We start from the raw sequence: 27,927 nt of genomic DNA, 5'->3' as shown, positions 1-27,927 counted from the left end.
CTTTAACCACTCTTATCCAAAAATTAAAGACCTGCATTTCGATCACGACTAGGAATACTGTGACCGTAGTCACCTCACATTAACCGCGAATAGATATAGCGCATTGTGTACAATACCCACATTACCGAATGCTGCGCTCTTTCTTCGAAAGATGCAACTTTTAACACTGCTTTTTTTGACACAGTTATGTTGCGAAATTTGTTCCTATGAAAATGTCACAAAATTCGTTTCGGTACTTTCGACTGAAATCTGTACGTTGCGGAACATTATCTGGTTATGGGGTATTGTAATGTCGTCGTGATCGGCATCTAAGCATGGTCAAGAGATTGTAAATTACTATGTCAGACTTATCTTAGAAGCGAGATTAAGGAAAAGCCAAACCTACGTTTCTAGCATTCGTAGACATAGAGAAAGGTTTTCACAATGTTGACTGGAATACATTCTTTCAAATTCTAAAGGTGGCAGGGGTAAAATACAGGGAGCGAAAGGCTATTTACAATTTGTACAGAAACTAGATGGCAGTTATAAGAGTCGAAGGACATGAAAGGGGAGCAGTGGTTGGGAAGGAAGTGAGGCAGGGTTGTAGCCTCTCCCCGATGTTATCCAATCTGTATATTGAGCAAGCAGTGAAGGAAACAAAAGAAAAATTCGGAGTAGGTTATAAAATCCATGAAGAAGAAATAATAGCTTGGAGGTTCGCCGACGACATTGTAATTCTGTCAGAGACAGCAAAGGACTTGGAAGAGCAGTTGAACGGAATGGACAGTGTCTTGAATGGAAGATATAAGATGAACATCAACAAAAGAAAAAAGAGGATAATAGAATGTAGTCGAATTAAGTCGGGTGATGCTGAGGGAATTAGATTAGGAAATGAGACAGTTAAAATGGTAAAGGAGTTTTGCTATTTGGGGAGCACAATAACTGATGATGGTCGAAGTAGAGAGGATATAAAATGTAGACTGGCAATGGAAAGGAAAGCGTTTCTGAAGAAGAGAAATTTGTTAACATCGAGTATAGATTTAAGCGTCAGGAAGTCGTTTCTGAAAATATTTGTATTGAGTGTAGCCATGTATGGAAGTGAAGCATGGACAATAAATAGTTTGGACAAGAAGAGAATAGAAGCTTTCTAATGTGGTGCTAGAAGAATGATGAAGATTACTTGGGTAGATCACATAACTAATGAGGAGATATTAAATAGGATTGGGGAGGAGTTTGTAGCACAACGTGACTAGAAGAAGGGATCGGTTGGTAGGACCCATTCTAAGGCATTAAGGGATCACAAATTTAGTATTGGAGGGCAGCGTGGAGGGTAGAAATCGTAGAGGGAGACCAAGAGATGACTACACTAAACAGATTCGGAAGGATGTAGGTTGCAGTAGGTACTGGAGATGAAGAAGCTTGCACAGGATAGAGTAGCATGGAGAGCTGCATCAAACCACTCTCAGGACTGAAGACCACAACAACAACAACAACAAAAAGTCAGAGTTCACTATCTTATACCCAGGGGCAATCACGTGCCAAGGCTCAGGCTATCAAACGGATTAAAACGGTTTACAAAAAGTTAACATACGTGGATACATACTAGGGGCTGTGGATGTGGATTTCATTTCTCTTATCCGTATAGACTGCCTACTTCTTCTTCATCATCATGACCTTCGACTCATTAAAAGTCTGATTTCTGTACTAGTTGTAAATAATATATTGTTCCTTTAATTTTACCTCTCTCAGCTTTTTTGTCTTTCTTTAAACTATATTCTATGAAAGTACTACGGAGGAAATTCCTACGGTCAGTATTGTTTCGCTTACAGATATCAGTACTCTCTTTTCGTTGCCGGGTTTGCTGATATTGGAGACGAAATTAATTCCATGCCTTCAGGAACGCGCGGAGACGACGGTGCTACGGGCTCGAAGACTGTGCCGTAGGGGCGACTGGACGACGCGTGCGCGGCAGTTCCCACAGCATCCCTCACATCCTGCTCGCACAATGAGACCGTCCTCGGAGGGGCGGGGGCGTTGGAGGGGAAGGCGCCGAGCCGGCCAGCTTGCCAAACGCAACGGCTTTCGCTGCACGGGCCGATGCAATTTGTCGTTCGAACTGCGAGACGTGTACTAACAGTGCCAGAGCTGAGAACTCTAAATGTTTACACAATCGTAAGAAAACGACATTAAGCCGCGAACACGGACTGTGTGGTACGGAGAAGACTCGTAAAACCTTTTATAGAGTTCTCAAGAAAGTTTCCTGAACATCGAAATTATGTCGCGTCCCTCTTGGGGTCTGCACAAGTACTGTTACCTTCAACAGGAGCAAACAGGTTATTTTCAAAGTTACAAGAAAAGCATACTGTAGAAGTTGTCTTCCAAAATTATTCTTCTTACGAGGAACCGCTCTGAATATTTGTAGACACGAAGTGCCGAGTACCACCTACAGGGAGCAGTTTAAAAAAGCTGCCCTAACTCCATGGGAGAGAGCTGAGTGTGACCCTAGGACCCATACTCAAAGGAGAACGCAAACAGTGGAAACTAGTGGATTCAAACCCACGGAAAGAGTCGAAGACTCTAAACATCAACAGACAAGATGATCCTGATAACGCCTAAATTCATTCCGCACAGAACTCAATCAATACGCTGCTACTTTGGGCTACAAATTTTGAAGCACGCAGTTTTCTTCTGACGTCGTACCCTGTGACTTATTCCTCTTTCCGTGGATGCCAAGCATAGCCAGAATGAACAGCCAAACATCTACAACCAAAGTCTCCGTCAGATGATCCATCGTTGGCCAAAAGTGTCGCATTGAGATTGAGAGAGAGAGAGAGAGAGAGAGAGAGAGAGAGAGAGAGTGAGAGAGAGAGAGAGAGAAACACAGACACGAAGTGTCGTAGTCTCTGCTTGATTTTTTTTCGAGGTAATGATATTATTGACTAACTCTCGTATTATGTTCATAAATCATACATACATTACACGTAAACATCTCGGTGCCCACATTCGCTTGAAGAAACAGTAATACTTCTAAACTCTTTAAAACCCATTCGGCTCAGAAGATATCAACCGAAGTTTTACAGCCAAACTGCAGCGTTACCATGTTACAAACATTGACAGAAGACTTTCAGAATAATTACCACTGACAATATCAGTTGTGGTGACAACAGTTCTGTTTGCAGACGTTACAAATGTTTGAGATCCCAGTACGTATTTGTCGCTGGCGGTACCATCAATTTCCCCGACCTGGACAAATAATACGGCAACAAAGCGACTGGAATCAGCGACGAACATCTTGCAAAACAAGGCGCTCTGAGCGCTGAAACACGTCATCGTAGCGGGTGATGGGTAGAACAGGGGCACGGTGGGGGGAGAGAGAGAGAGAGAGAGAGAGAGAGAGAGAGAGAGAGAGAGAGAGAGTGGAGGCGGCAAGGAACGTAGGATGGGGGCGCACCGTTAAGCACGCAAGGCAGGCTACAACAGGCAGAGTTGTCCCCGCCGTTTGCCCTCGCGTCATTTATCACCTCAGGTGTTCATCTGGGAAGAGGGACAAACGTCGTCCAGCAAAACCATAAAAGTTCATATGCAAACGGTGCACATAAATAGCTTAGTAGTTGTTCCTTTCGGAATTGCCTTTCGTAGCACCCTTGCAACTAATTCTAAATGAGAATTCCAGGAAATACTTTGTTTTTACCACAATGGGGAGGTTGGGAGGGGAAATAGGACGGAGGCGGAGGTTATTATAACAGAAGGAAACGAAACCAAGAAAACTGCTGTTTCATGGGATGTGCTCCTAAGTGAATGAGAAATATGGGCAACAATACTTTAATTGCAGTTTCCTATTTTTTTTTTAAAGTAGATTTTCGACTAAGACAGTCAAGTACACCAAACACTGAAGAAATGTATACTGTGCTAACAAACACAATAAACGCTGGTTCTGATGCTTGCTCAAATGTCATCGTTGTCTAGCTAGATTGCTTTCCACGACTACTTTTGTGACTATCTTTGCTGAAATCAACCTCACCGCAATAGAAGCGGAGGTGTATTAATAATGGACGTGAATGACTCACAGTTGAACTTAACGGCCACAAAATAACAGCACAATACTATTTATGCGAAGGTCGTCGTCACCACCCGGTAGTAGCCGTTAAGAAAGTGACGGACTTCTAACGTATTGACCGACTACGTGACCGTTCGATGACGTTACTGTCCGTATGCAAACTTTTCAATACACCTTGATTACTTGCAGGTAAATGATTTTGTCGTTTTTAAGTGATGGACGGGATACATGCTTCTCGAAGAAAGAACTCTGAGTGTACTTAGCGGTTCTCGTTTCGCACATCCCGCCATTTACTGCTGTCAGTATAAATAAAGCTGGTACGAAAGGGACGAGATAGATAGCACTACTACCTATTGTTGTGGCATATTTGGGCATGTTTGCCACTGTGCCACTGTGCCAAGTGTCATAAAAAAATCGGTCAGACGCGCAGTTTACTTTGCACTGTGTCCGTAAGCTGTTCCACATGTCACAAAAATCGGTCTCATGCCTTGATCTTGCGCTTCTCAAGATGAAGGAATCAATAAAGACATCTGAGGGCGACCACAATTAGTATAACGTATTATTATTATTTAAAATACCTGTCCAGACTTTTGAATAAACTGCTACACTAAACCAGGAAAAGTTTTTGGTAGTTTTCTATATTTGCTTCGGCAAATCCGAACATACCTGCGGTAGAAACACAGTAGCCTTGAGAATACATACAATAAAAGGAGAATGTTCTTCATAACAATATAAACACAGGAAAAATGACAAGAAAACCCGCTGCTGAATATCAGCCATTCTCCACAATCATTTATAGTCTTCCGAACAAATCCATTGCTTTGAACAGATTTCAGTGACACTCTGGTGTTATAACAGAAACTGTCAGCTATTAATTGTAATTGCTAATTCTGTACATATCGATGCTACTCGAGACACAAAGAAATCTTCTGTGACCTTCCTGGAGGACTGCACACCTAAAAACAGCGTGGCAATAAACACCTGGGCATTAACAGGCAGTTCTTCAGCAAGTTTAAATTATGCAATCAGGTACGGCTTGAAGAGAGCATTTAGGAGGGGGGTAAAGGAAGCAAATTATATGACCGCCGCTTTAAGTTAATAAATTGTCCCCCTTCACTACAGAACAATTTTCTGAGATGTCCCATGTCTCGGCTGTCAATGAATTTACTAACCGAGGATGACGTAGGACGTGGGACAGGCGGCCTTGATACGGTACGGAATTCAGTGCACGGTGCGCGCAGTGGCTGCGGTGCGGAGTGGGGGAGACGGAGAAAGCCCTGAGCTCACCAGTCCCAGCTAACAGCTGCTGCAGACAGTGAGTACGCGTGAACCCGTGGATGTGGTGGGTGTACAGTGGGCTACGCCAGTGCTTCGTACGTCAGCTTTGTGCAAATTCTACCGAGGTGTACAGCGGTACGTGTGTGCAGGGGCACGTGTTGTTCAGATGGCAAGCCTAGTGAAACAAAGCCACGCTCCAGAATACACGATTAGATCAATAACGTCGCTGAGTGTTTCTTTTCGGGTGCAGCGCCAAGTAACGAAGTTTCCCGTCAATCTGACGCGCAATAGTCGAACATTCGCTTACACTGTCAATTATTAGGTTGGCAACAACGGGTAGAGTGTGCATTCGCGTGACTATTTAATCCTACCGAAGCACAGTATTCGTATTATGTAGTGTACTTATGCGAATCCGTTAGTTTCGCAGATCGATAATACGGGCTACATAATGCGAAAACATCATTGAAAATCTGCCAACACCCGCGCCGTATTGTTTCTCACCCGTTTGGTTAACCGCTCGCTCGCTCTAAGAGCATCTTTCAAGTTACAAAACTTTTTTATAATTAAACGTTCCATTATGCCTGTATGCGGTAGCATTCTGAATGCAATAACTGCATATTAATAGTATACCATCAACCGCATTTAACATAGTTCTCCCCCCCCCACACACACACACTAGAAGGTATGTTGTATATTTAACAACTCACTAAATAATTCTGGCAAATAGGTAGAGAAACAACTAAAATTATGTGCCAAACATTTTATATTTTCTGTTTTTCATGCAGATTATTTCGCCCGTTCTATAGAAAGTGATATTCATAATAATATGCACAAAAGAATTCATCATCAATACCTTCTGTATACTTGTCCAAATGAAAACCCAAGGCACACTCAAGAACAAGTGTCCTGCACTGTACTATCATGATCTTCCACCTGTTGAGCTTCATCTTGCATTAATTTAAACAACAATCTCTCTGTCAGAGAAACAGTTTCATAACTGAAAATATGTTATTATTTGATCAAGGACTCATTTGGATATAAACATGAAGCAAATCTAGGTATAACATTAGAAAATGTGGCTTGAATTCGGAGATAAAGTTGCCTGATACTATAGTGTCAACACATAATTCAGTCAAAAAGACTTAAGAACAACTGAGAAAACTTCTTAGAGTAAAGCTTAGAAAAAACTAAGTAAACCCAACTCTGAAAATACACAATAAGTAGGTACGTGTGCTGCATTTACAATACAGTGTGGAAAGAGAAGAACGATTTTTGCCTCATTTCTTGCAGGGTCTAATGTTCAATATATATTTCTCCAAAGCAATTTTTTTAAATTAAGAAATGCATGCTCACTAGTGAAGTCTTGCATTTCATAAGAGCAATGAAAGTCAACCGCCTAAGTTTTTTTCTATCACAAAGTACAGAAACACTATATTCAGCCGGTAGTAAAAGTTATAAGTTATGTAGCAGCATGCCCCCCCCGCCCTCCAAACACACACACACACACACACACACACACACACACACACAACATTTTTCTTAGTTTTATGTACGATATAGTATTTACTATACGGCAAAATATACACTGAACAATTTGCTTAATACATAACACAGCTTGCCTGAATTTGCCTTGAAATTTTAGCTACTCATAATAGAAATTGCATTCAATTGGAGCAAAAATAGTTCAGGGTATCACGGCACATCAGTCTGTCGTAACAACAAAGATTTCGTGGGAAGAAACACTATTAAAGTCTAACCTATTCAGCTTCTCTTTAGTTGCAGATCTAGGAAGCTACTGTTGCCATGGTACTAAATAATTTATACTGTTCAACATGATCTAGTAAGAGTATTATGAAACAGCTGTTGTCTGGAACACAATGTTATGACCTTTAGCTATTTTTTTCTTATGGAAGGCCAAATTGTATTGTTGCCTCCAACAACAAAAACTTGTGAAATACTTATTTATGGTTAGGACATCATTAAAATAAAGACTGAAGCATACTTACATTAAAATTTCGACTTTTAGTGTGTAATTCCACAAGTTAAAAAACTTGATTTCAACATCAATAATAATAGTTTGACAGAATATAAATTAATTCATATTGCAGGCCTGAAGTTTCTCCAGGAGAGGACACTGCTGTTATGTGAATCTCCTTAGCATATCATACACAATGACTGTATTGTGGCTATGGGTGGTATGCGCTTTGCTGCTGGGCACGTGCAATGCTGACCTCTCTCCTGCATTATCTGCTAGTGACCAACTGCGTTCTGACATTACCTCTCTTGTTACTGACTTGTGGAAAGATGTCAGTGATCCACGATGGGTGGCTATGGCTGATGAAGGACTAGGAGGTGCAGCCAAGGAATTGTTGAGGGCATTCCAAGTTTTAGGAGACAAGCTTGAAGGTGTGTCACCTCATCCAAAAGTGGCCCCAGCTCTCTCCTCGTTATGGGCCTGGGCACGAGCTGAATCAGACATAGTTACAATCGAGGGACTGTATCGCACATTCCGTCACTATCAGAAGGGTCTTCCTAGGTCTGAAATAACTTGGACAGATATGGCAACAACAGTATTGCATGATCCAACAAGGTCTGTTCCACGGGCTCTCACTAGCCTACACAATATAACTGTTGATACCACAGATGGTGACCTCTTCCAGCAAGCTCTTGAGGTAAGTAGCGGCAACAGAACAGATAATCTTTTTAAGGCATTTAGCAATTCACTCAAGTTTGTATATTTTCGACAAAATATTGCATAATGGTACCAGAATCAAATAACTGAAATCTGTCAGGTGGACAGAACAAAACTCATTCTTGTATAGTTCTTAAAATAGTGCTTTGTTATAGCAAGGAGGACTGTTCAATTTCTGCAATGTAATTGTCAAGTTGTTCTAAATGCAATTTGTACATTTCAGGAAATAAATTCAAATACCTGCAGCTTTCAGCAGTCTCCACAATTAGTCATCTACAACTTATACAGCTCTATAACCCTCACAGAACTAAAGGGTTATGCTATGATGCAATTTTCATGGATGCTGCTACGACTTTATGGAAAAGGTAAGAGGATTATTTTCCTCCTTGAGTGAAAATATTTGCAATCTCAATACTACCAATCAAGTAGAAAAGCAGAATCTGCCTATCCTTATGTCTTTAAAATTAATAAGAACAGAAAATGTCGTCAGGAATATATACAAAAATCTGCACACACTTTAAGTAAATCTGTTAAATAACTGTTTTCTTATTTAAGGCAACTTCACTCTTGAAGCAGAAATGATGCACAGGACATACAAAGAACGAGCTCTCGTGAAGTTGGAAGCAGCAAGAGCTGCCATGAAGTTTGCAAGTCGTCATATGTGGCAGTGTGACCCACATGAGCATGAAGAAGGCAAAACATATGAACGACTAACTCGCTTGCTGCAAGGCCACATCCAAAATGAAGTTGATCTGAATTCTGAAAATTCCTGTCGAGAGAACTGTGCATATTACACATATGCTAAGGATCCTGGATGTTTTGATAGCAGAGTGTGCAATCGTATGCCACGATGTGCAGGAAAATTACATGACTGCCGCTACATTGACTCTGACATGTGGATTTGTGAGGCAGTGAGTAAACCAGTCACAATATTGGGTTATTTTAATTAACAGAGAGGGAAAAAAACAGACAAAAGAAATGCTTACATTATGCCATAACATCATTTGATTTTGAGCTACAAACAGGTTATCTTATTGATTTCAGGAGAAAAATTCTAGTCGGCGTTATGAAGGAATTCGCTATGAAAATGGGAAGAAACTTGGTCAATATCACAGCTGTCAGAATAAACATGAATACAAAGTTGACAGCTGGTGGCGATGGATTTTCTGGCACTGTTCTTATTGTTTCTGCCTGTGTGATGAACAAGGACCCAATTCTGATCGCTTTTTTAATCTACGACCTATTGTTGCAGACACAAATAACAACATGTAAGGGCTTTTTCCTTTATTTTCTAATTTTGTGACATGTATTTATGTGAGAAAGGATATTGTAATTATTTTAACACATTTCATTGTGTGGAGTAATTTTCCTTCTTCTAGCTTTTGACTTGACAGTGAAGTTATTCAGTCTAAGAATTTCTTTTTGTTTCAGGGTAATTACAGGAATGCGCTTCACCAAAGTAAAACGTGTCATTCATCTGCAAATAAGAGAAGGGCAGCTTGAACCTTTTGGAGGGATAAATGCTTCATCCATAAGATGGCGACCAGTGGATAATTACAGCATAACAGATCCAAAAGTGGAAAATGGAAAAGACTATAAGACACTTAGCTGGGAACAGAGAGCTATTGACTTAGATGATCTTGAAGCACCACCAGGTCACGTGCTAACAGGTAATTTGAAAGGAAATATTCTTATTTTGGAGTGGGTTTATCCCAATAAACTGCAGGACAAAAAAAAAAAATCACACATTGTTTCAGGTGTCAGGTTCCGTCCAGTTGGAACACATCTTAATCTGGAGATAATGGTTTCCCCATTCAACTTCACATCCGGAAATCTCATTAAACCACAAGAACAAGCAATGTGGATTGGCAATGACAATACAGATGCATCAGATAAGCCAAGGTAATACTGCTGAAATAGAAATGTAATTTTACTAAATGATTTGTGTATGTGTAACCTCCACTGACTCACTTTTTTTCCCTAAAGGACACAGCTAGAGCTCCGCAATGCAGATGTTCCAGTAAAATCACCTACAGGATCTGTTCCAGATTCCCACACGGACCAGTTTCTTTTGTTTGACCACTCAGATTTAAGCAACGATGCTGCTCAAACAACAATACCATTTCTTGATGCTCAGCTAATAGAGCCACAACCACCTGCTCTTCTTGCTGGAGCAGGAATTTATCATAAAGGGTCAGTTGGTTATGGTGGATTTGTAGCACCCAAACTCATAACTTACGATTACAGCAAACACATGAAGGTTCAATTTCCAGATTAATGAAAAGACTGATACAAATGACGTGATTGAAGTGATTCACTCTCCAAAGTGAATAGTCTCAACAAGACAGTCCTGTGAAATGTGCAAAAGTGCTTTGTGCAGAAAGTGTTTAGTGAAATATATTTGTGTAATCTGACCCTTCAGTTGCTGGCCACTTATAGGTTAAGCACTGGTGAAATGTCATATACTGAGACATTTAGCAATAAAAGTTACCTGTAAAGATTTTAAAATGAGATTCGTGGAATCTGTGAGTGATAGACATTAATCAATGCAAATGATTCCAGGTGGGCATATACGAACATTCTTCCTATCTGATCTCTTGCATTATCTTTTAATGTCACCAATTCTGATTTTTGTATGTCTTTCAGAGAGTAAATACAGTTTTCCTAAAAATTTTCATTGCTGATTTTGTATGCTTATTTCCTCTTACTTTATATAGTGGAGATGTCTGACAATTTTAAGGCTGAGTATTTGGTACAATGAATTTGTAATACTGGTTTTGGGTGGTGATGGAATGTGGGAGATTCTTAGTTTACAATAAAATGCATATAGTTTTAAAACATCTGCTACTACAAGTTAGCTTGTTTTACTCGATAAATAGTACAATTCTCAAGTTGTCAATTCAACTAAGTACCTGGGTGTTAAAATTACGAACAACTTCAGTTGGAGAGACCACATAGATAATATTGTGGGGAAGGCGAGCCAAAGGTTGCGTTTCATTGGCAGAACACTTGGAAGATGCAACAAGTCCACTAAAGAGACAGCTTATACTACACTCATTCGTCCTCTATTAGAATACTGCTGCACAGTGTGGGATCCTTACCAGGTGGGATTGACGGCGGACATCGAAAGTATGCAAAAAATGGCAGCTCGTTCTGTATTATCACATAATAGGGGAGACAGTCTGGCAGATATGATACGTGAATTGAGATGGAAGTCATTAAAGCAAGACGTTTTTCGTCGGGGCGAGATCTTTTTACGAAATTTCAGTCACCAACTTTCTCTTCCGAATGGGAAAATATTTTGTTGAGCCCAACCTACATATGTAGGAATGATCATCAAAATAAAATACGAGAAATCAGAGCTCGAACAGAAAGGTTTAGGTGTTCGTTTTTCCCGTGCGCTGTTAGGGAGTGGAATGGTAGATAGATAGTATGATTGTGGTTCGATGAACGCTCTGCCAAGCACTTAAATGTGAATTTGTGAATTGCAGAGTAGTCATGTAGATTTAGATGTGCTTTGGAACTCCAGATACAAATTATAAACTACTTGCCTGAAGGAAATTTATATTGTGACAGATTGGGCAACTGTGACACTTTCATAACTTCCACCAATACAGACTTCTGCCCACTTTAAACATTACTGATCTCCTCTCCATTTACCAATTATTTCCATCGTTATCTTATGTATTTCATACCTCACTATCAACAGCCCTATCATTATTTTTCTACTTTGAGGAATTGTGCTGTATTCATTTTGAAATCTTCAAAGTTTGAGAAAATAACTTTTTAATTGGGATGGAGACATTTCAAATTTATTTGCATAAGCAACTTTAAAAAAATAAAAAAAATAAAAGCACTACAGGTGTTTCCCGTGATTTAACAATCAAAGATTAACACAAAATTTGGGATAACGAGAAGGGAAATCAACCTATCACATACCTAAAAAGAACTGACAACTCAATGATGTTTAAATATAATGCAATCTACAAAAGATTTAAAGCACATTTATTCCACCTGGCATTAAAAAAGAAAATTATGGGAAGTGTTGTTGGTATTACATTGATTCGATTTAATATTAAATTCTGCATGTTAATTAAATCCATGTTAACGACAATATCATGGTCTGTGGGATGAGTCCAATTGTATATTAAGAAATAAATCTTGTGGAGTGAAGAGCACTGACAATTGTAAAACTGCTATATACAATTTGTGTTCATGGAGGCTAAAATTAGCAGTAAAGATGCTCTTTTGGAGAGGGGAAATTTTCTGTTGTCTACATAACTGCTTAGAGAATCTCTTTACAACAAATTTTGTTACTTGGCATTTTGATAAACGAAATTTTCCATTTTTAAATCTAGATAACAAGACAATCTCCAATAGCACTTATATCAGACAACTGGGGATGTGTAATTATAACACTTGCTGTGCTGAGCACTACCCAACCTGCAACTGACTGTCAGATGGAAGGTGAGAACATAGCTGATGCCAAGGCAAATGAGATGGTGGAGTGAGGGGCCCAGTCTCATTAAAAATGCACTGGGTGCCAAAAAAGCCTTCAATAGCTCACCTGGAGATGTATTGCAGGTGCCCAGATGATATAAATGTGTGGTAGAAAATAACCAGCTGCACTCGCAAAACATTATTTGCCATCATATGCACATTATATAACACTACTGAGAAAAAATTAATCGTGATGAGTTTTATTATTCTAGGTGAGTGCTGGCTTGTCAGATTCTAACAAAATTAATTTCTCAGCACAACAGGTTTAGGTTGAGTGACTGGTATGTGTCAAAGTGTGGCTTTATGGCATTTGCTCGTCACAACTATCTTTTAAAAACTACTGAATCAGTGAAAGGTGGATCACAAAGTGAGTAGTAACACATCCTGATAGTGTTGGTAAGATTAATATATATGCTTCAATGAATTGGAGGCCATGGCAGATAGAAAAGAATTCAGATTAGGCCTACATAAAATTTTTGGATCATCTGCAAGTGTCTACTGACAAGAAGAGGACCCAGCAGTGGAATCAACTTTTTTAAATCTTCTGTACAATGATATAGGTTAAGGTGTCAGGTATCACACCCTGCAGCCATTCAACACGGTGGGCTCTCATTTGTGGGTAATCTATGAAAAAATATTTTGGAATTTTGCATTATGTTCTACAGCTGTGAGAAACTTATATTTAGCTGATCAGTTGCACAGCATAATGATTACGGTTTTGGCCTCCCACGCAAAAGGTTGTCAGTTTGAAACTCATCCGGTGCTACTTAAATTTTTATTTCATATCTTTATCAAAATGACTTTGGTCATCATTTTTATCCAGTTAATTAGGTTGAATGTACTTTTCTTTATTTCCATTCCTCTATCATATTATTTTCATCACTGTGTTACCTTTTTTTCCAATTAATTGCATTTTTTCTTCCTATCATACTTTGTCTACTTTGAATGTTAATTTAATTCTTTCTCATTTGTATATCACAATATTTAAACATCCGAAACTACTTGTGTATTGATAAAAAACAAAATACTGAATAATCTATTTTTATTGACTGTGCAATTGTCAAAATGTATTTTTCCTTACACTATGTATTCTTTTTGGATGGTAATCATCAAAGAAACAGCAAAAACAAATTCCTGTTGCACTGTGGACAAAGTAACGTAGATGAAGACTTAAATGAGAGAAGAGATTAAAATAAAATGAAATTCAAGCAAAATGAGGAATGAAAAGAGTGAATGAAGTAACTTTGACAAAAATATAGGATGATAAAACAGTAGAAATTAAATCAAAGTTAATAAAAAAATAATTCGAACAAAGATTCCAAGTGGGAAAAAAATACTAGAAACAAAAATAAGAGCAATTGAAAAAGTAAATACGGTGATTAAAATGTGTGGCAAAGCTATCGATATAAAAAAATTACATTTATGCCAATTAACTGAATAAAGATAATGACCAAAGTCTTTTCGATAAATACTTAAAAATAAGAATTTAGATAGCACCTGATGAGTTTCAATTGACAACCTTTTGCATTGGAGGCCAAAATCATAACCATTATGCTGTGCAACCAATCTGCTGACTATTACTCTTTCGCAACTGTAGATCATCGTGCAAAATTTCATTTTCTTTTTTCCCTCTCTTCAAATTACTCACAAATCAGGGCTCACCAGGTTCAATGGCTACAGGGTGTGGTCTTTGGGACATTGACCTACATCACTAGATAGATTTCAAATAGTTGATTCCACCACTGGTTACCGCTCCCTCTGAGTCCACCTGCGAAATCACATATTTGGCAATCCATAGGAAAATGTTAAGTACTTACAGTGTATGATTTGTTAATGACATCAGGGCAGCAATGTATACATGTGACAGAAATTACTGTAGTAGTCACTAAGTGGCAACTGATGCCTATTTCACCAGTTAGATCATCTGCTTTCTTTTATCTGGCACCGGATAAGTCTAAGCTTCCACACATAGGCTATATGTTTCAAGTACTGCTACATGACTTTTTCTGAACTGAACAGCTGTAATGGGGTCCATTTAACCTTGAAAGTTCGCATTAGCAGCTGAGCCAGACATGGTTAATTCACACCATTCGTAGGGTTGTCTTATGATACCTTTAAAATTTTAGGAAGGAGTCAATGTTGTTACTCATTGCATGCTTCCTTAGATCAGATCCGGGACTTGCCTGCCATCACTGTTACAGACAACTACACATGGAATTTTATTTCATAATGGCTTTATCTCCCTATCTAAACTCTCACTGTTATTCATCCTCTACTACCACTACTAATCCTTCCTCCACCATTCTATCAGATTCAGTACTTTATCTGGAACTTTCTAAACTTACACACACACACACACACACACACACACACACACACACACACACACTCCCCCACTCTCTCTCTCTCTCTCTCTCTCTCTCTCTCTCTCTCTCTCTGTGTGTGTGTGTGTGTGGGGGGGGGGGTCGTATTTTCTTTTTTCCCTACTTCAGAAGAATGTATAGCAGTAGTATTTTTGTTGTGCCTGTTTGTTATCCAATGTCTCCTCTATACAGTGAGTAGCAATCTATCCTTTGCATAACATTTTAGTCAGTCCATTATTCATTCAACTTTTTGCCTCACTATTTCTACACTTTTACATGTCTAGTAATTTTACATGTGAGCATTTCAGGTTAGGCTTTACCATGACTTATTGATATCAAATGAAACAACAAGTTTACTGTTACCAGTCACCGTTTGCTTACATCCACAAACATTTTGATAGTTTAAACCTCAATCATCAGATGGGTTTATGTGCGTTAGTGCAACGTGTTTTTTGTGTTGTGAGTTTTGGGTAACCTGTGGCACCATCTAGAAGAGGAGCAAAACACTATTTCGAAACATGGTTTTGGGGAGGTTTTAACTAAAAATTAAACGTACATTTCACATTTAGATACACATTTAGTTTTAGACAAAAAAGTCCTCCAAATCATGTTATGAAAATGTGGTTTGTTCCTCCGCTGAACTGGACCAAAGTTTACCGCAAAGTCTTAACACAAAAGACACATTGTACTAACCCGTATAAATTCACCTGATGATGGAGGTTTAAATCTTCAAAATGCATTGTGCATGTAAGTAAACAGTGACTGGTAACAGTAAACTTGTTCATTTGATGTCTACTAATATTTACATACAATCAGTTATTATTATTATACTCAATATTTTAAATTTTTTCTGGCACTTGAAAGGTGTTGTCTAGACATCCTTTTCATCTCCTAATACTAAAACCTTTTTTAAATGTTCAATTATTTAAGAATCTGTTAGCAATAAATTACACATATTATTAGTGATGTAAATATTATTCTAGTTATTTTTCATTACAGTCTTTTCCCCACTGTCTTCCTCTTAACCTGGTTTCTTGGAGACCTAATATAAAGTTGAACTGTGAAGATTGCACTTGACTCCAGTCAATGAAGTTCAGAGCTCAAATATCAACCTGCCAAAGTGGTTGTACTCAACACCACAAAAATTCTTGAGGAAATGGGAAGTTTCTCGAGTTCCTTTAATAAGCAAAAGTAAGGTCATCTTTTACAATGGGCCATGTGCCTCTGTTGTAGAATGCTCACCTGTCACGTGGGTGGTTGGGATTAGAGTCCTGGCCGAGGGAAATTTTTTCACAAAAGTTCATGTTCCGTGAGCATTTCCATGAAGTGTATAATACAATGAGTGGAGAAAAATTTATTAGCACTTTTTTAAAGTAAAACATTCTTTATTGTCAAACCTTTATAAAAGATCAGGAATTCTAAGTTCATATTTGCAGCAAAAACTGGATTTTTGTGTGTGACACATAGTTAGAAATAAGACAAGCACTTCTCATTAAAATGAGTTTATTTCATAATGGCTTTATCTCCCTATCTAAACTCTCACTGTTATTCATCCTCCACTACCACTACTAATCCTTCCTCCACCATTCTATCACATTCAGTACTTTATCTGGAACATTCTAAACTTTCACACACACACACACACACACACACACACACACACACGTATTTGAACAGTATGGAGAAATATACTGTCCAAAAAGAGCCTCAAACCATCCATCTAGCGATTACCAGTCTCAAGTGCCACTGTTTTTTTTTCCATTTTTACATATTTTATGCTCGTAGAACAGGTATCTGTTTAAAAATTTACCACAGCCAGCAATCAAAACTATGCCTTCAACATGGCAGGTGATCATTCTACCACAGAAACATGTTGCTTGTCAAAAAATATACCTTACTTCAGGGTATTAAAGATCCTCAAAACAATTTCAAAGACAACTTTATCGAGAATTTTTGAGACCTGCATTGAACTACTTTTGAGAGATTGCTATCTGAGTTCTGTGCCCCATGCACTATAAATATGAACAAAAACAAAACTCTGATTGCAGTGGGGTCTCCTTTTCAGCTCCACTCAAGAGCAACAGGATTCAAATTTTTGTCTGGCCATCTAGTGAGGAAGAGATTGTTGATTTATTTCCCCATACTATCTTTGACTGTACTGTGTCAGTAACAACTGTCACTTTATTAAGAGACAGAGGTAACACCTCAAGTTTCTAGGAAATTCATGGGCATGGTAGCAACTACAGTTAACAATAGGTAATGAAAGAAGATGTTTTTAGACAGTCTCTGACTCAGGCTGCAAAGAAAGAAGAAATGAACGGGAATAGTAGATGGCAAAAAAATCTTAAGATAGGAGAGCGTGTCCAGCACGAGATAAAAATAAGACAAGCTAGCACGAAATAAAACGAGATAAAAATAAGAAACTCGTATATGTCACAGAAATGGGATATGCAAACGAAAGGCAAGTCATGAGGTGACGTGTTATATCTAAGACAAAGTAATATGGTACCGCAGGGTGTATATGTGGACAAGGAAAAATAATTCCAGGATTTCCCGGTTGAAAATACGTTTTCTCCCAGGTGAAAAGACACGTTTTCTGTGTTAAGTGACAGTATATTTTTTCTCGGGACTGTAAAACTTATCAATCCTTTGAATGGTTATGGTTTTATATACAGGTGTAGAATTTCCCGGCACTTGCTGCATATCTATGTACAGCAACATGTATACTGCATATTTTCGTATTATGAAAGTATAAATTCAAATTCCACCAGACACTGCATGTTACTTTCCGAAGCATTGAAATCAAGGTTGTGATGCACTTTTGTAAGCCAGCCATAGCTCATGTCGCGTAATCCCACCAGCCAATGACAGCGGATGTTAAGAGCATAGGACACGTGATGTAGTCAGCCAATAGCAACATCATTGTTAAGTAACCGAACACACAAATAGGAAAAGTTAATACTTTAAATTAATATACATAGTATTGCTGCAAGGGAAAAAAAGGCTTTTACGTATAATATTGGTCTCCGAGATTAATAAGCTGCAAAAGAAGCTAAGCTTTCACATATAATGTTGATCTTTTTTGCATGTGTTACAGTTTAAAATACATCACACAAATGTGCCAGTAAAATTTTTACCAAGGACATAAATGTCTGATCTTGGGGGCTCAAAATTCTTCTAAATGGTCGTCCTCAGAGTTGATTTTTAAATGAGAGTGAACTGCTCAGTGATTTAAGAAATTCATCGTACAGTGTCGCACATAGTTCATCTTGCGTAAAAGGAAATTTACTTTGAAAGTAACACTTTTCAACCAACCATTTGCAATACTTTCCTGCAACCTGGTAGAAATAGGTTCGTTTCAGGAGTTGCAAGAGAGTGCCGAACACAGGCATCACCACGCTTGTGCAGCTATGATGGCACAGGAATCCGTACATTCGTACAGGTAAAACATTAAAAGATATTTCATTATGTCAGAAAGGGAACAAGACACTAGAGGATATTCGAAGAATATCGGAATTTCGTGAAACATACTAAAATGTATAATTTGGCTTAAGTGCACATTCGTATGTCCAGATTCAGATGTAAATTTTCTTGAGAAAAACTAGTACTGTTTGATCTCGTGTTTGGTTCTTAATTATGGCACAATGCCATACATGGTAGAAGATGAAAACATGCTCAAAATGCAGTGAACTGTTGAAACTAGCCAACAGTGTGGAACTAAACACTTTGTTTCAAATAAATTGACTGTCCCAGAGTAAAAGATTAGTAAAAGCCAAAATTTCTTTGGCAAACCGACAAAAATTACTTCATTGCTCTGCAAGGCAGTTAATGTTTGACTGTCAGAACGGTGGAAATAAAAAAAATCTGAATGTAACTGAGACTGCTCTGTGGATCAGCCCCAGATCTATGACATTTCCGAACCGGGGCAATGGGCAATACTAGATAGTGGACCCCCTTCCCGTGAGCGTTTCATGTAAGACGTAAAAAATTTTAAAAAATTGAATTTTCAAAAATATGTTCATTTGTAGCGTACATCCTTCTGAAGTGTCCGATACATAAAACGTGTTATCTGGTCTTAAGTGTACCAACCAGCAGTGCCACACCTTTTCATACAACATTCTTTTATTGTATGTCACTGTATTTCACTCTGTGGAATTCAAAGGTATAATATTTTGTAGTGGATGTCATCAATCTATATTCAGGTCAGTGGAAATTAAAATGTCCTGTGGTGCCTGAGGCCTGCTCCCTGTCGCCTGGTTTCACATCCTGGCCCTCTTTAAAAAAAATTCGCAGTTGCTACTAGATGTGATTATTTGTAACTGGGAGAACAAGAACTCTTCAGAAAGTTTGCTCTCTTTATTGCCTATTAGCTAATAACTAGCTGTTTTGTTTCACATAAAATTAAACATAGGATACATAAAACCAGTCAAGAGAAGAGACAAGCGAGACAGTACACGTTTCTCCCAACCCTTAAGCCCTGGCATTTTTTCCTCTCTAACCTTGCCACAGCTTTACATGCATCTTTTCCTTTCTGGGAAAGCATCTTTCTCAAAGCTTGTCAAATGGTTTACTACATGGAAAAATGAAATCTCATCGTCTACTACTGAAGAAACTGTTAATATGAATAGTACCGACGACCGGTGTGGTTTATCGATCTGATTACATGTATTTTGTCACTGTCTTTTACATAAAATGAAATAGGCCTGCCTAGTATTGCAGAAATTGTAATAGACACCAAATAAAAGAGACTGCTTTGGCACAAATGGTCATTTTTATAACACGGTAGACTATTTTTCACGAAGTACCAAATACAGAGTACAAGCAGTTAATAAGCACCATCTTGCACACACAAAAGCTTATTCTAGCACCACATACCGTGAACCTGATACAGATAGTAAAATATTTAAGACTACCTCAGAAATGCACAATTCCCTGTACCTCGATCAGAAAAATATGGATATGTGCTTCTAAAATGATAAACTTAGATGTATTTGTGTCAGATAATGTATTCGGGTCTCCAGGCAGGGGACTACTCAAGAGGATGTCGTTATCAGGAGAAAGAAAACTGGCGTTCTACGGATCGGAGCGTGGAATGTCAGATCCCTTAATTGGGCAGGTATGTTTGTAAATTTAAAAAGAGAAATGGATAGGTTGAAGTTAGATATAGTGGGAATTAGTGAAGTTCGGTGGCAGGAGGAAGAAGACTTCTGGTCAGGTGACTACAGGGTTATAAACACAAAATCAAATAGGGGTAATGCGGGAGTAGGTTTGAAACTGAATAGGAAAATAAGAATGCGGGTAAGCTACTACAAACAGCATAGTGAACGCATTATAGTGGCCAAGATAGATACGAAGCCCACACCTACTACAGTAGTACAAGTCTGTATGCCAACTAGATCTGCAGATGATGAAGAAATTGAAGAAATGTATGATCAAATAAAAGAAATTATTCAGATAGTGAAGGGAGATGAAAATTTAATAGTCATGGGTGACTGGAATTCGACAGTAGGAAACGTAGTAGGTGAATATGGACTGGGGCAAAGAAATGAAAGAGGAAGCCGCCTGGTAGAATTTTGCACAGAGCAGAATTTTGCACAGAGCACAACTTAATCATAGGTAACACTTGGTTCAAGAATCATAAAAGAAGGCTGTATACATGGAAGAAGCCTGGAGATACTGACAGGTTTCACATAGATTATATAATGGTAAGAAAGAGATTTAGGAACCAGGTTTTAAATTGTAAGACATTTCCAGGAGCAGATGTGGACTCTGACCACAATCTATTGGTTATGACCTGTAGGTTAAAACAGAAGAAACTGCGGAAAGGTGGGAATTTAAGGACATGGGATCTGGATAAGCTGAAAGAACCAGAGGTTGTACAGAGTTTCAAGGAGACCATAAGGGAACAATTGACAGGAATGGGCGAAAGAAATACAGTAGAAGAAGAATGGGTAGCTCTGAGGGATGAAGTAGTGAAGGCAGCAGAGGATCAAGTAGGTAAAAAGACAAGGGCTGCTAGAAATCCTTGGGTAACAGAAGAAATATTGAATTTAATTGATGAAAGGAGAAAATATAAAAATGCAGTAAATGAAGCAGGCAAAAAGGAATACAAACGTCTCAAAAATGAGATCGACAGGAAGTGCATAATGGCTAAGCAGGGATGGCTAGAGGACAAATGTAAGGATGTAGAAGCTTATCTCACTAGGGGTAAGATAGATACTGCCTACAGGAAAATTAAAGAGACCTTTGGAGATAAGAGAACCACTTTTATGAACATCAAGAGCTCAGATGGAAACCCATTTCTAAGCAAAGAAGGAAAAGCAGAAAGGTGGAAGGAGTATATAGAGGGTCTATACAAGGGCGATGTACTTGAGGACAATATTATAGAAATGGAAGAGGATGTAGATGAAGATGAAATGGGAGATACGATACTGCGTGAAGAGTTTGACAGAGCACTGAAAGACCTGAGACGAAACAAGGCCCCCGGAATAGACAACACTCCATTGGAACTACTGACGGCCTTGGGAGAGCCAGTCATGACAAAACTCTACCATCTGGTGAGCAAGATGTATGAGACAGGCGAAATACCCTCAGACTTCAAGAAGAATATAATAATTCCAATCGCAAAGAAAGCAGGTGTTGACAGATGTGAAAATTACCGAACTATCAGTTTAATAAGTCACAGCTGCAAAATAATAATGCAAATTCTTTACAGATGAATGGAAAAACTGGTAGAAGCCGACATCGGGGAAGATCAGTTTGGATTCCGTAGAAATGTTGGAACACGTGAGGCAATACTGACCCTACGACTTAGCTTAGAAGCTGGATTAAGAAAGGGCAAACCTACAATTCTAGCATTTGTAGACTTAGAGAAAGCTTTTCACAATGTTGATTGGAATACTCTCTTTCAAATTCTGAAGGTGGCAGGGGTAAAATACAGAGAGCGAAAGGCTATTTACAATTTGTACCGAAACCAGACGGCAGTTACAAGAGACGAGGGGCATGAAAGGGAAGCAGTGGTTGGGAAGGGAGTGAGACAGGGTTGTAGCCTATCCCCGATGTTATTCAATCTGTATATTGAGCAAGCAGTAAAGGAAACAAAAGAAAAATTCGGAGTAGGTATTAAAATCCACGGAGAAGAAATAAAAACTTTGAGGTTCGCCGATGACATCGTAATTCTGTCAGAGACAGCAAAGGACTTGGAAGAGTAGTTGAACGGAATGGATAGTGTCTTGAAAGGAGGATATAAGATGAACATCAACCAAAGCAAAACGAGGATAATGGAATGTAGACGAATTAAGTCGGGTGATGCTCAGGGAATTAGATTAGGAAATGAGATACTTAAAGTGGTAAAGGAGTTTTGCTATTTGGGGAGCAAAATAATTTATGATGGTCGAAGCAGAGAGGATATAAAATGTAGACTGGCAATGGCAAGGAAAGCGTTTCTGAAGAAGAGAAATTTGTTAACATCGAGTATAGATTTAAGTGTCAGGGAGACTTTTCTGAAAGTATTTGTATGGAGTGTAGCCATGTATGGAAGTGAAACATGGACGATAAATAGTTTGGACAAGAAGAGAATAGAAGCTTTCGAAATGTGGTGCTACAAAAGAATGCTGAATATTAGATGGGTAGATCACATAACTAATGAAGTATTGAATAGGATTGGGGAGAAGAGAAGTTTGTGGCACAACTTGACCAGAAGAACGGATCGGTTGGTAGGACATGTTCTGAGGCATCAAGGGATCACCAATTTAGTATTGGAGGGCAGCGTGGAGGGTAAAAATCGTAGAGGGAGACCAAGATGTGACTACACTAAGCAGATTCAGAAGGATGTAGGTTGCAGTAGGAACTGGGAGATGAAGAAGCTTGCACAGGATAGAGTAGCATGGAGAGCTGCATCAAAACAGTCTCAGGACTGAAGACCACAATAACAATGTATTAGGGTAAGTTCATTAAAATTCCACTTTCGAGAACACTGAGTTCATCTTATATAGAATGTTGCCATTCCCAAAAACAATAATAAGGGACGATACAGGGAAAAACATTTACATACAGCCAGAAAAACAGATTTACTATTAGTTAGTTCTAAGACGTTCTAGGCTGCGCACGCACAAGTCCCCCCCCCCCCCCCCCCCCCCCCACACACACACACACACACACACTGCAGTGTGTGTTTCAGTTGCCTGAGACTGCAGTCGTGTGTGTGTATTGTTGACAAATGCCTTTGGCCAAAAGCTTTAAGCGTGAAAATCTTTTTGTTGTGCCTATCTGCGACTCAGCATCTCTGCTATATGGTGAGTAGCAACTTTCCTTCTCATAATATTGTTACATTCCACCCTGGATTTTCAATCATTTGAGGGAAAAAAAAACTTGAATTTATCAGAGGTGCCATTAAAATTACCATTTATCCTATAAGTGTGAAAGTGTTTTTCCAGCATAACTATGAAATGCACACCAATTTGTGCTCTTTGTGAATAGTAACCAATAAAACTGCTCAATTTATTATGTGTTTCGAAGTCCTCCATAAGTTATGAGGTGGTAATTATTCATACAAATAAATCATGAGCACAAACACTCTGCTGAAAAAGATTAGAAAAATCTGCAGGAATTTAGCAATGTCAATTTTCTATTAGTAAACATATGCCCTCAGGAGGATGGCATTTCTCAAAGGATTGGGCCCACAGCCAAATTCATACCATGCATATAAATCTACATTTGCAGCCACTTTAGTATCAGAGTCAGCTTCATGATTTTCATGAAATGTGTCTTCAAGCACAGGCAAATAGTCGACCCTACCGACTCCAGCTGTACCATTGGTCCACTCGATACTGTATTGCGCAGACTACCATCAGTTACTGTTAATGTTTGAAATTCTACAAATAGCAATTACATCATCTGCCTTAGAATCTCCTCCAAATTCTGAATTGCCTGCGTGCTCTTCTGCAACCTCTTCTCAGCTGTTCATTACATGATCAACCACAACTTCATTGTCCATGGAACTACAGAACCTCCCTGAAATCATTCTTGTAGATGTAAAAGAAATATTCTGGGATGATGTCAGTATGATCATACTATAAATCAACCAAAATGAGTAAATAATATGCTTATTACAGAGAACTGTGTGCAGAAACTGTTTTTATTTACTTGTATATTTTCGGCAGCCAACCTACATGTGTGCTGTCAGCGGCAGTAATTGATATTACCTCATCAGCTGACTTTTATAGATAATCTGGGAAACAATATTATCTGCAATGTTCATTCTTCATTAGAAGTAGCATTTCACAGCAAATAATCAGTAAAAATTGATGTAACTAAGAACTGAATTCATGATAGTCTATTTGTTCCTAGGTACAGGATGGAAGACGACCAGTTGCAAATACGTTTACAAATGTGTCTTGTATTGATTTTATACATTGTAATGTAGGAAATATCATTATTAATTGAATTTACTGTTGTTTATCTCAGAAGAATAAATTCATAGGTGGCAAATGCTAGCTGAACACAAAGTCATCTCCAAGGACAAGTGCCTCAAAGGCCATCATTAAATATTCATATCACTACTGACTTAGAAATATAAAAAATGGCACTGTAAGTCACAGAAACTACAGAGGTTATATTAATGGAAATAAGAGTTTATATTAATGGAAATAAACTTAATTGGCTGTAGTAAATAAAGTAACTAACAGCATTTAAGACTAGTGTAGTATATACAGGGTAGAGAAAATTGTGTCATGGAATTTTAACCATGGATAGCTGATGCCAACAGAAACCAAAATTACTAATGTTGACAACGCATTATTATTAAACTACGGAAATTTGGCGCTACGTGCTCCGATTGGCTGCAGGATTGTGTGTTGCCGGATGCTCTGGACAACGCACGACCACAAATGCTTTGCCTGCCGGAGATCGCTCAGTGGTAGCATGCCAGCATTCCACTCTGGGGGCCTGGGGGTGAATCCACCAGGGTCCGAACACATCCATTACAGTTTCATGACAAGACGTACTGGGAACAAACCCATTAACAACTGGTAGTCATTCACAAATTTTGTCGGTCCCGAAAAGGGTCTCTTTTGTAGCTATGACATTGGTTACTTACACGTGCTCAAACTGGCGACACTCTGATGTGACACAAGCTTGATAATGTTGAACGATGTTTTGTCAAACTCTTTCAGAGATTCCTGGCATTGTCCTGATGTGATTTGCGGCATGTTGAATGCAATCCATTAATTGCTCTTAGTTTCTAGGTGGTACGTGACTGAAGAATCACCACAGGAAATAGTTTGGTGGCATGATGCCTGGTGATCGCAGGGGCCATGTCCTACGAGCACCTCTGCCAATTATCTGGCTGTCAAAGAGTTCATTTCAATATCCGCGCAGAGCACGACTGTTACGTGCGGGTGGCCCATCATGCTGCAATCACACGAGTAACCGTATGTCCGAAGGAACACCTTCCAGCATGTCAGGTAGTTTCTTGCAAAAATTGAAAGTAATCCCCCCCGTCAGTCGAGGAGGTAGACTGACCAGCCAAATCATGTAATCAACCACAATACCTACCCAAATGTTGAGCGAAAATCGTTCCTGGTGCCCATGGATGTACGTGACAAGAGAATTTCCCCTTGCCCAGTAATGAATGTTTCGAGTGTTGTAAAGGCCATCCCAATGGAAGGTGCAATCGTCAGTAAACAACACAATGGCTGAGAAGTTGGGATCTCGAGCAACACGTCACAGAAACCACTGACATAACCCTAGCCTGTGTTCATAGTCTGCCACAGGATTTAGGTTTTGGAAAGAGTGGAAACTAAATGGATGCTGGCCGTCATCCCTCAAAACTTCCTAGACTAACTGATGAGTGACCCCTATGTCGTGACCAACCACACGAGTACTTGTGTTAGGTGATTCATCGAAGCACTTGAGAACAGTCTCTTCAAATGCAGCATCCCATCATGTTCAAGGTCTTCCAGCATCACTATGATATCCAACTACCGAGCCCGTTTCGCCAAGTCGCCAGTGAATTACTGTAAACATTTCGGGGTGAGGTTGGCATCTTGCTGGGTACCATTCCTCATACAACCGTCGAGCTTCATGTGCATTACCATCTGCTAGTCCACAAACGAAACCAAATCTCGTTGTACTCCAAACAAATACTGTGCTGCCATGCTTACTGTATGATTAAATCACAGATAACGTGTGTGTGCTCCAAAGTTATGTTCACGTGCGAATGCTCCAGACATCAGGTGGAGACAAGCAGCAAGACCTATTTGACACGTGTGCATATCACGGGGCAGTGAGGGCGTTCATATGCGTGAACTGACAACCATAGTGCTGTCCGTCAACCGAGGAATGGCCATTTGGAGCGCATGGTGCCAAGTTTCCGTAGTTTAAAAATGGTGTGCCGTTAACCTACACAACATTTGTAATTTTGGTTCCTACTAGTATCAGCTATCCAGGGTTAAAGTCTCGTGACAATTTTTCTCCACCCTGTATGTTTAGTAATGATACTGAAAGTCCGATTAACAAGTATGTTACTAGGCTCGACAAACTAAGGGTGGCAGGAAAAAGATTGGAGAATATGGAGTAGCTGGATGATAAACAGCAAAAGAAAATGGACTGCGAGAGATTGGTCAATGATTATTCAACAGGCACATACAAATGCTCATGTTGTAGATACATAAATAAGTTCTTTAAAGACGGGTTTTGTAGTGAAGCCTTTTGTGACTCAATATATGGTAAGGCTATTGTAAATAACACAACCAAATCTATTCGATTAAGAAAGACAAATGACATAGTCATCTATGAGATGCACCTTCATGAAGAAGAGGGCAAAGTTTACTTAAAGATACAAATTATGAAAAGAAGATGTAATGGCTGCTTGGAAAAGAAAGGAACTTCATTAACTAACAATGTCAGACAACACACAGACGTGATCTCGGGAGGGCATCAGGATGGCGACTGTAACCTGCAAAAGAAAATGCATTCACATCAGCTAGAATGAGTCTAGAAAACTTTCAATCCTTGGAAAGACTTGTGGAAGTGTCAGGGAAAGCGATGCCACTCAACGAACCCACCCAGGAGCCTCTCTCTCTCTCTCTCTCTCTCTCTCTCTCTCTCTCTCTCTCTTTTTAAAGAAAAAAAAGGGGGGGGGTATAAGTGGCTAATACAGAGAGCCAAGTCAGTCGGTACCAGTCAGTCACTGCCGTACTAATCAAGTACACAGTCCCCGTCACCGAATTGTCTCGAGCAGTATCACAGGTGATCCCTCAAAGTTACTATGGAGTGCCACATTCATGGAACTGCAATGTGGCACTGAAAAGTCTGTACACAGTCAAGTAAGAGCAACTGAGTTTCTTTTTGCCTGTTAAAGTGTTTGTCTCTACTCTCAGCAAGTAGTAGTAGATATTTTCTGCCTATCAGCATATAGAGAGGAATAAGAACTATCTTTCACTTGCATCCAGTTGTGGTTAAAAAGTACTGACTGTGTATTCTCAGAACAGGCTGCAAGTGGAATGTTGTTCTCTGATGGTGAAGGGCAGGACACAGGAACCAGAGATTGCACCAAAGGCCTACAATACAAAGGACTATGATGTACTCACTGGTTCGCAAGGACATAGAGCCACTGCAACACGTCTCTGAATAAGGTTAAACTGTTGAGAAAATACATTCATTCTGAATTGAATCCTTAACTGACTGCAAGCCTATTCACTTCTTACAAATCACAACCATTTCCCTGTTCCACAGTCTCCCATGCTAAGCAACCTAGGAGTCTCTCCTCCTCTCATTCCATTACATTTAACTAAGTAGACTACATGATAAATAATATTGTTGTCAGCATCTTGATTGTGCTATGCAGGCCACAACTGTATCCAATATGGCAACAGGACCTGTGCCAGGACCCAACATGACACCTTCATTAATGGTATGTTAGATCGAAATTTTCCTTCCTTATTTAATCCTTGTGCTTCCATATTTTCTCAGATTAAAAGCACTCTGTCTGTGGCATTTTTCTTTTAATTAATAGGAGAAAACTTTGGCTGCAGTTCACGGTCTATTGTTCTGTTGAG

The 27,927-nt window shown here is 39.1% G+C and overlaps 2 protein-coding genes across 5 annotated transcripts in view; one reads left to right on the top strand and one right to left on the bottom strand.

Moving 5' to 3' along the window:
* Positions 1-10,679, top strand: part of LOC126355629 (uncharacterized) — a 33,808-nt gene extending 23,129 nt beyond the window's left edge. The window contains exons 1-8 of one of the 3 annotated variants that reach the window (XM_050005994.1): positions 5,240-5,351; positions 7,423-7,986; positions 8,230-8,371; positions 8,562-8,917; positions 9,051-9,274; positions 9,438-9,676; positions 9,764-9,908; positions 9,993-10,679. In XM_050005994.1, the coding sequence (XP_049861951.1) occupies positions 7,486-7,986; positions 8,230-8,371; positions 8,562-8,917; positions 9,051-9,274; positions 9,438-9,676; positions 9,764-9,908; positions 9,993-10,284 (1,899 nt within the window). In that variant the 5' untranslated portion in view covers positions 5,240-5,351; positions 7,423-7,485 and the 3' untranslated portion in view covers positions 10,285-10,679. Of the gene's footprint in view, positions 1-5,239; positions 5,379-7,422; positions 7,987-8,229; positions 8,372-8,561; positions 8,918-9,050; positions 9,275-9,437; positions 9,677-9,763; positions 9,909-9,992 lie in introns of those variants that run through there. The other 2 variants (XM_050005995.1, XM_050005993.1) reach the window with 2 other exon arrangements.
* Positions 1-27,927, bottom strand: part of LOC126355628 (E3 ubiquitin-protein ligase Ubr3) — a 259,907-nt gene that overhangs the window by 157,286 nt on the left and 74,694 nt on the right. The gene's annotated exons all lie outside the window — the stretch shown is intronic.

The sequence above is a fragment of the Schistocerca gregaria genome, chromosome 3 (genome assembly GCF_023897955.1).
Source record: "Schistocerca gregaria isolate iqSchGreg1 chromosome 3, iqSchGreg1.2, whole genome shotgun sequence".
Taxonomy (NCBI): Eukaryota; Metazoa; Arthropoda; class Insecta; order Orthoptera; family Acrididae; genus Schistocerca; species Schistocerca gregaria.
This window is presented reverse-complemented; position numbering and strand designations above follow the sequence as displayed.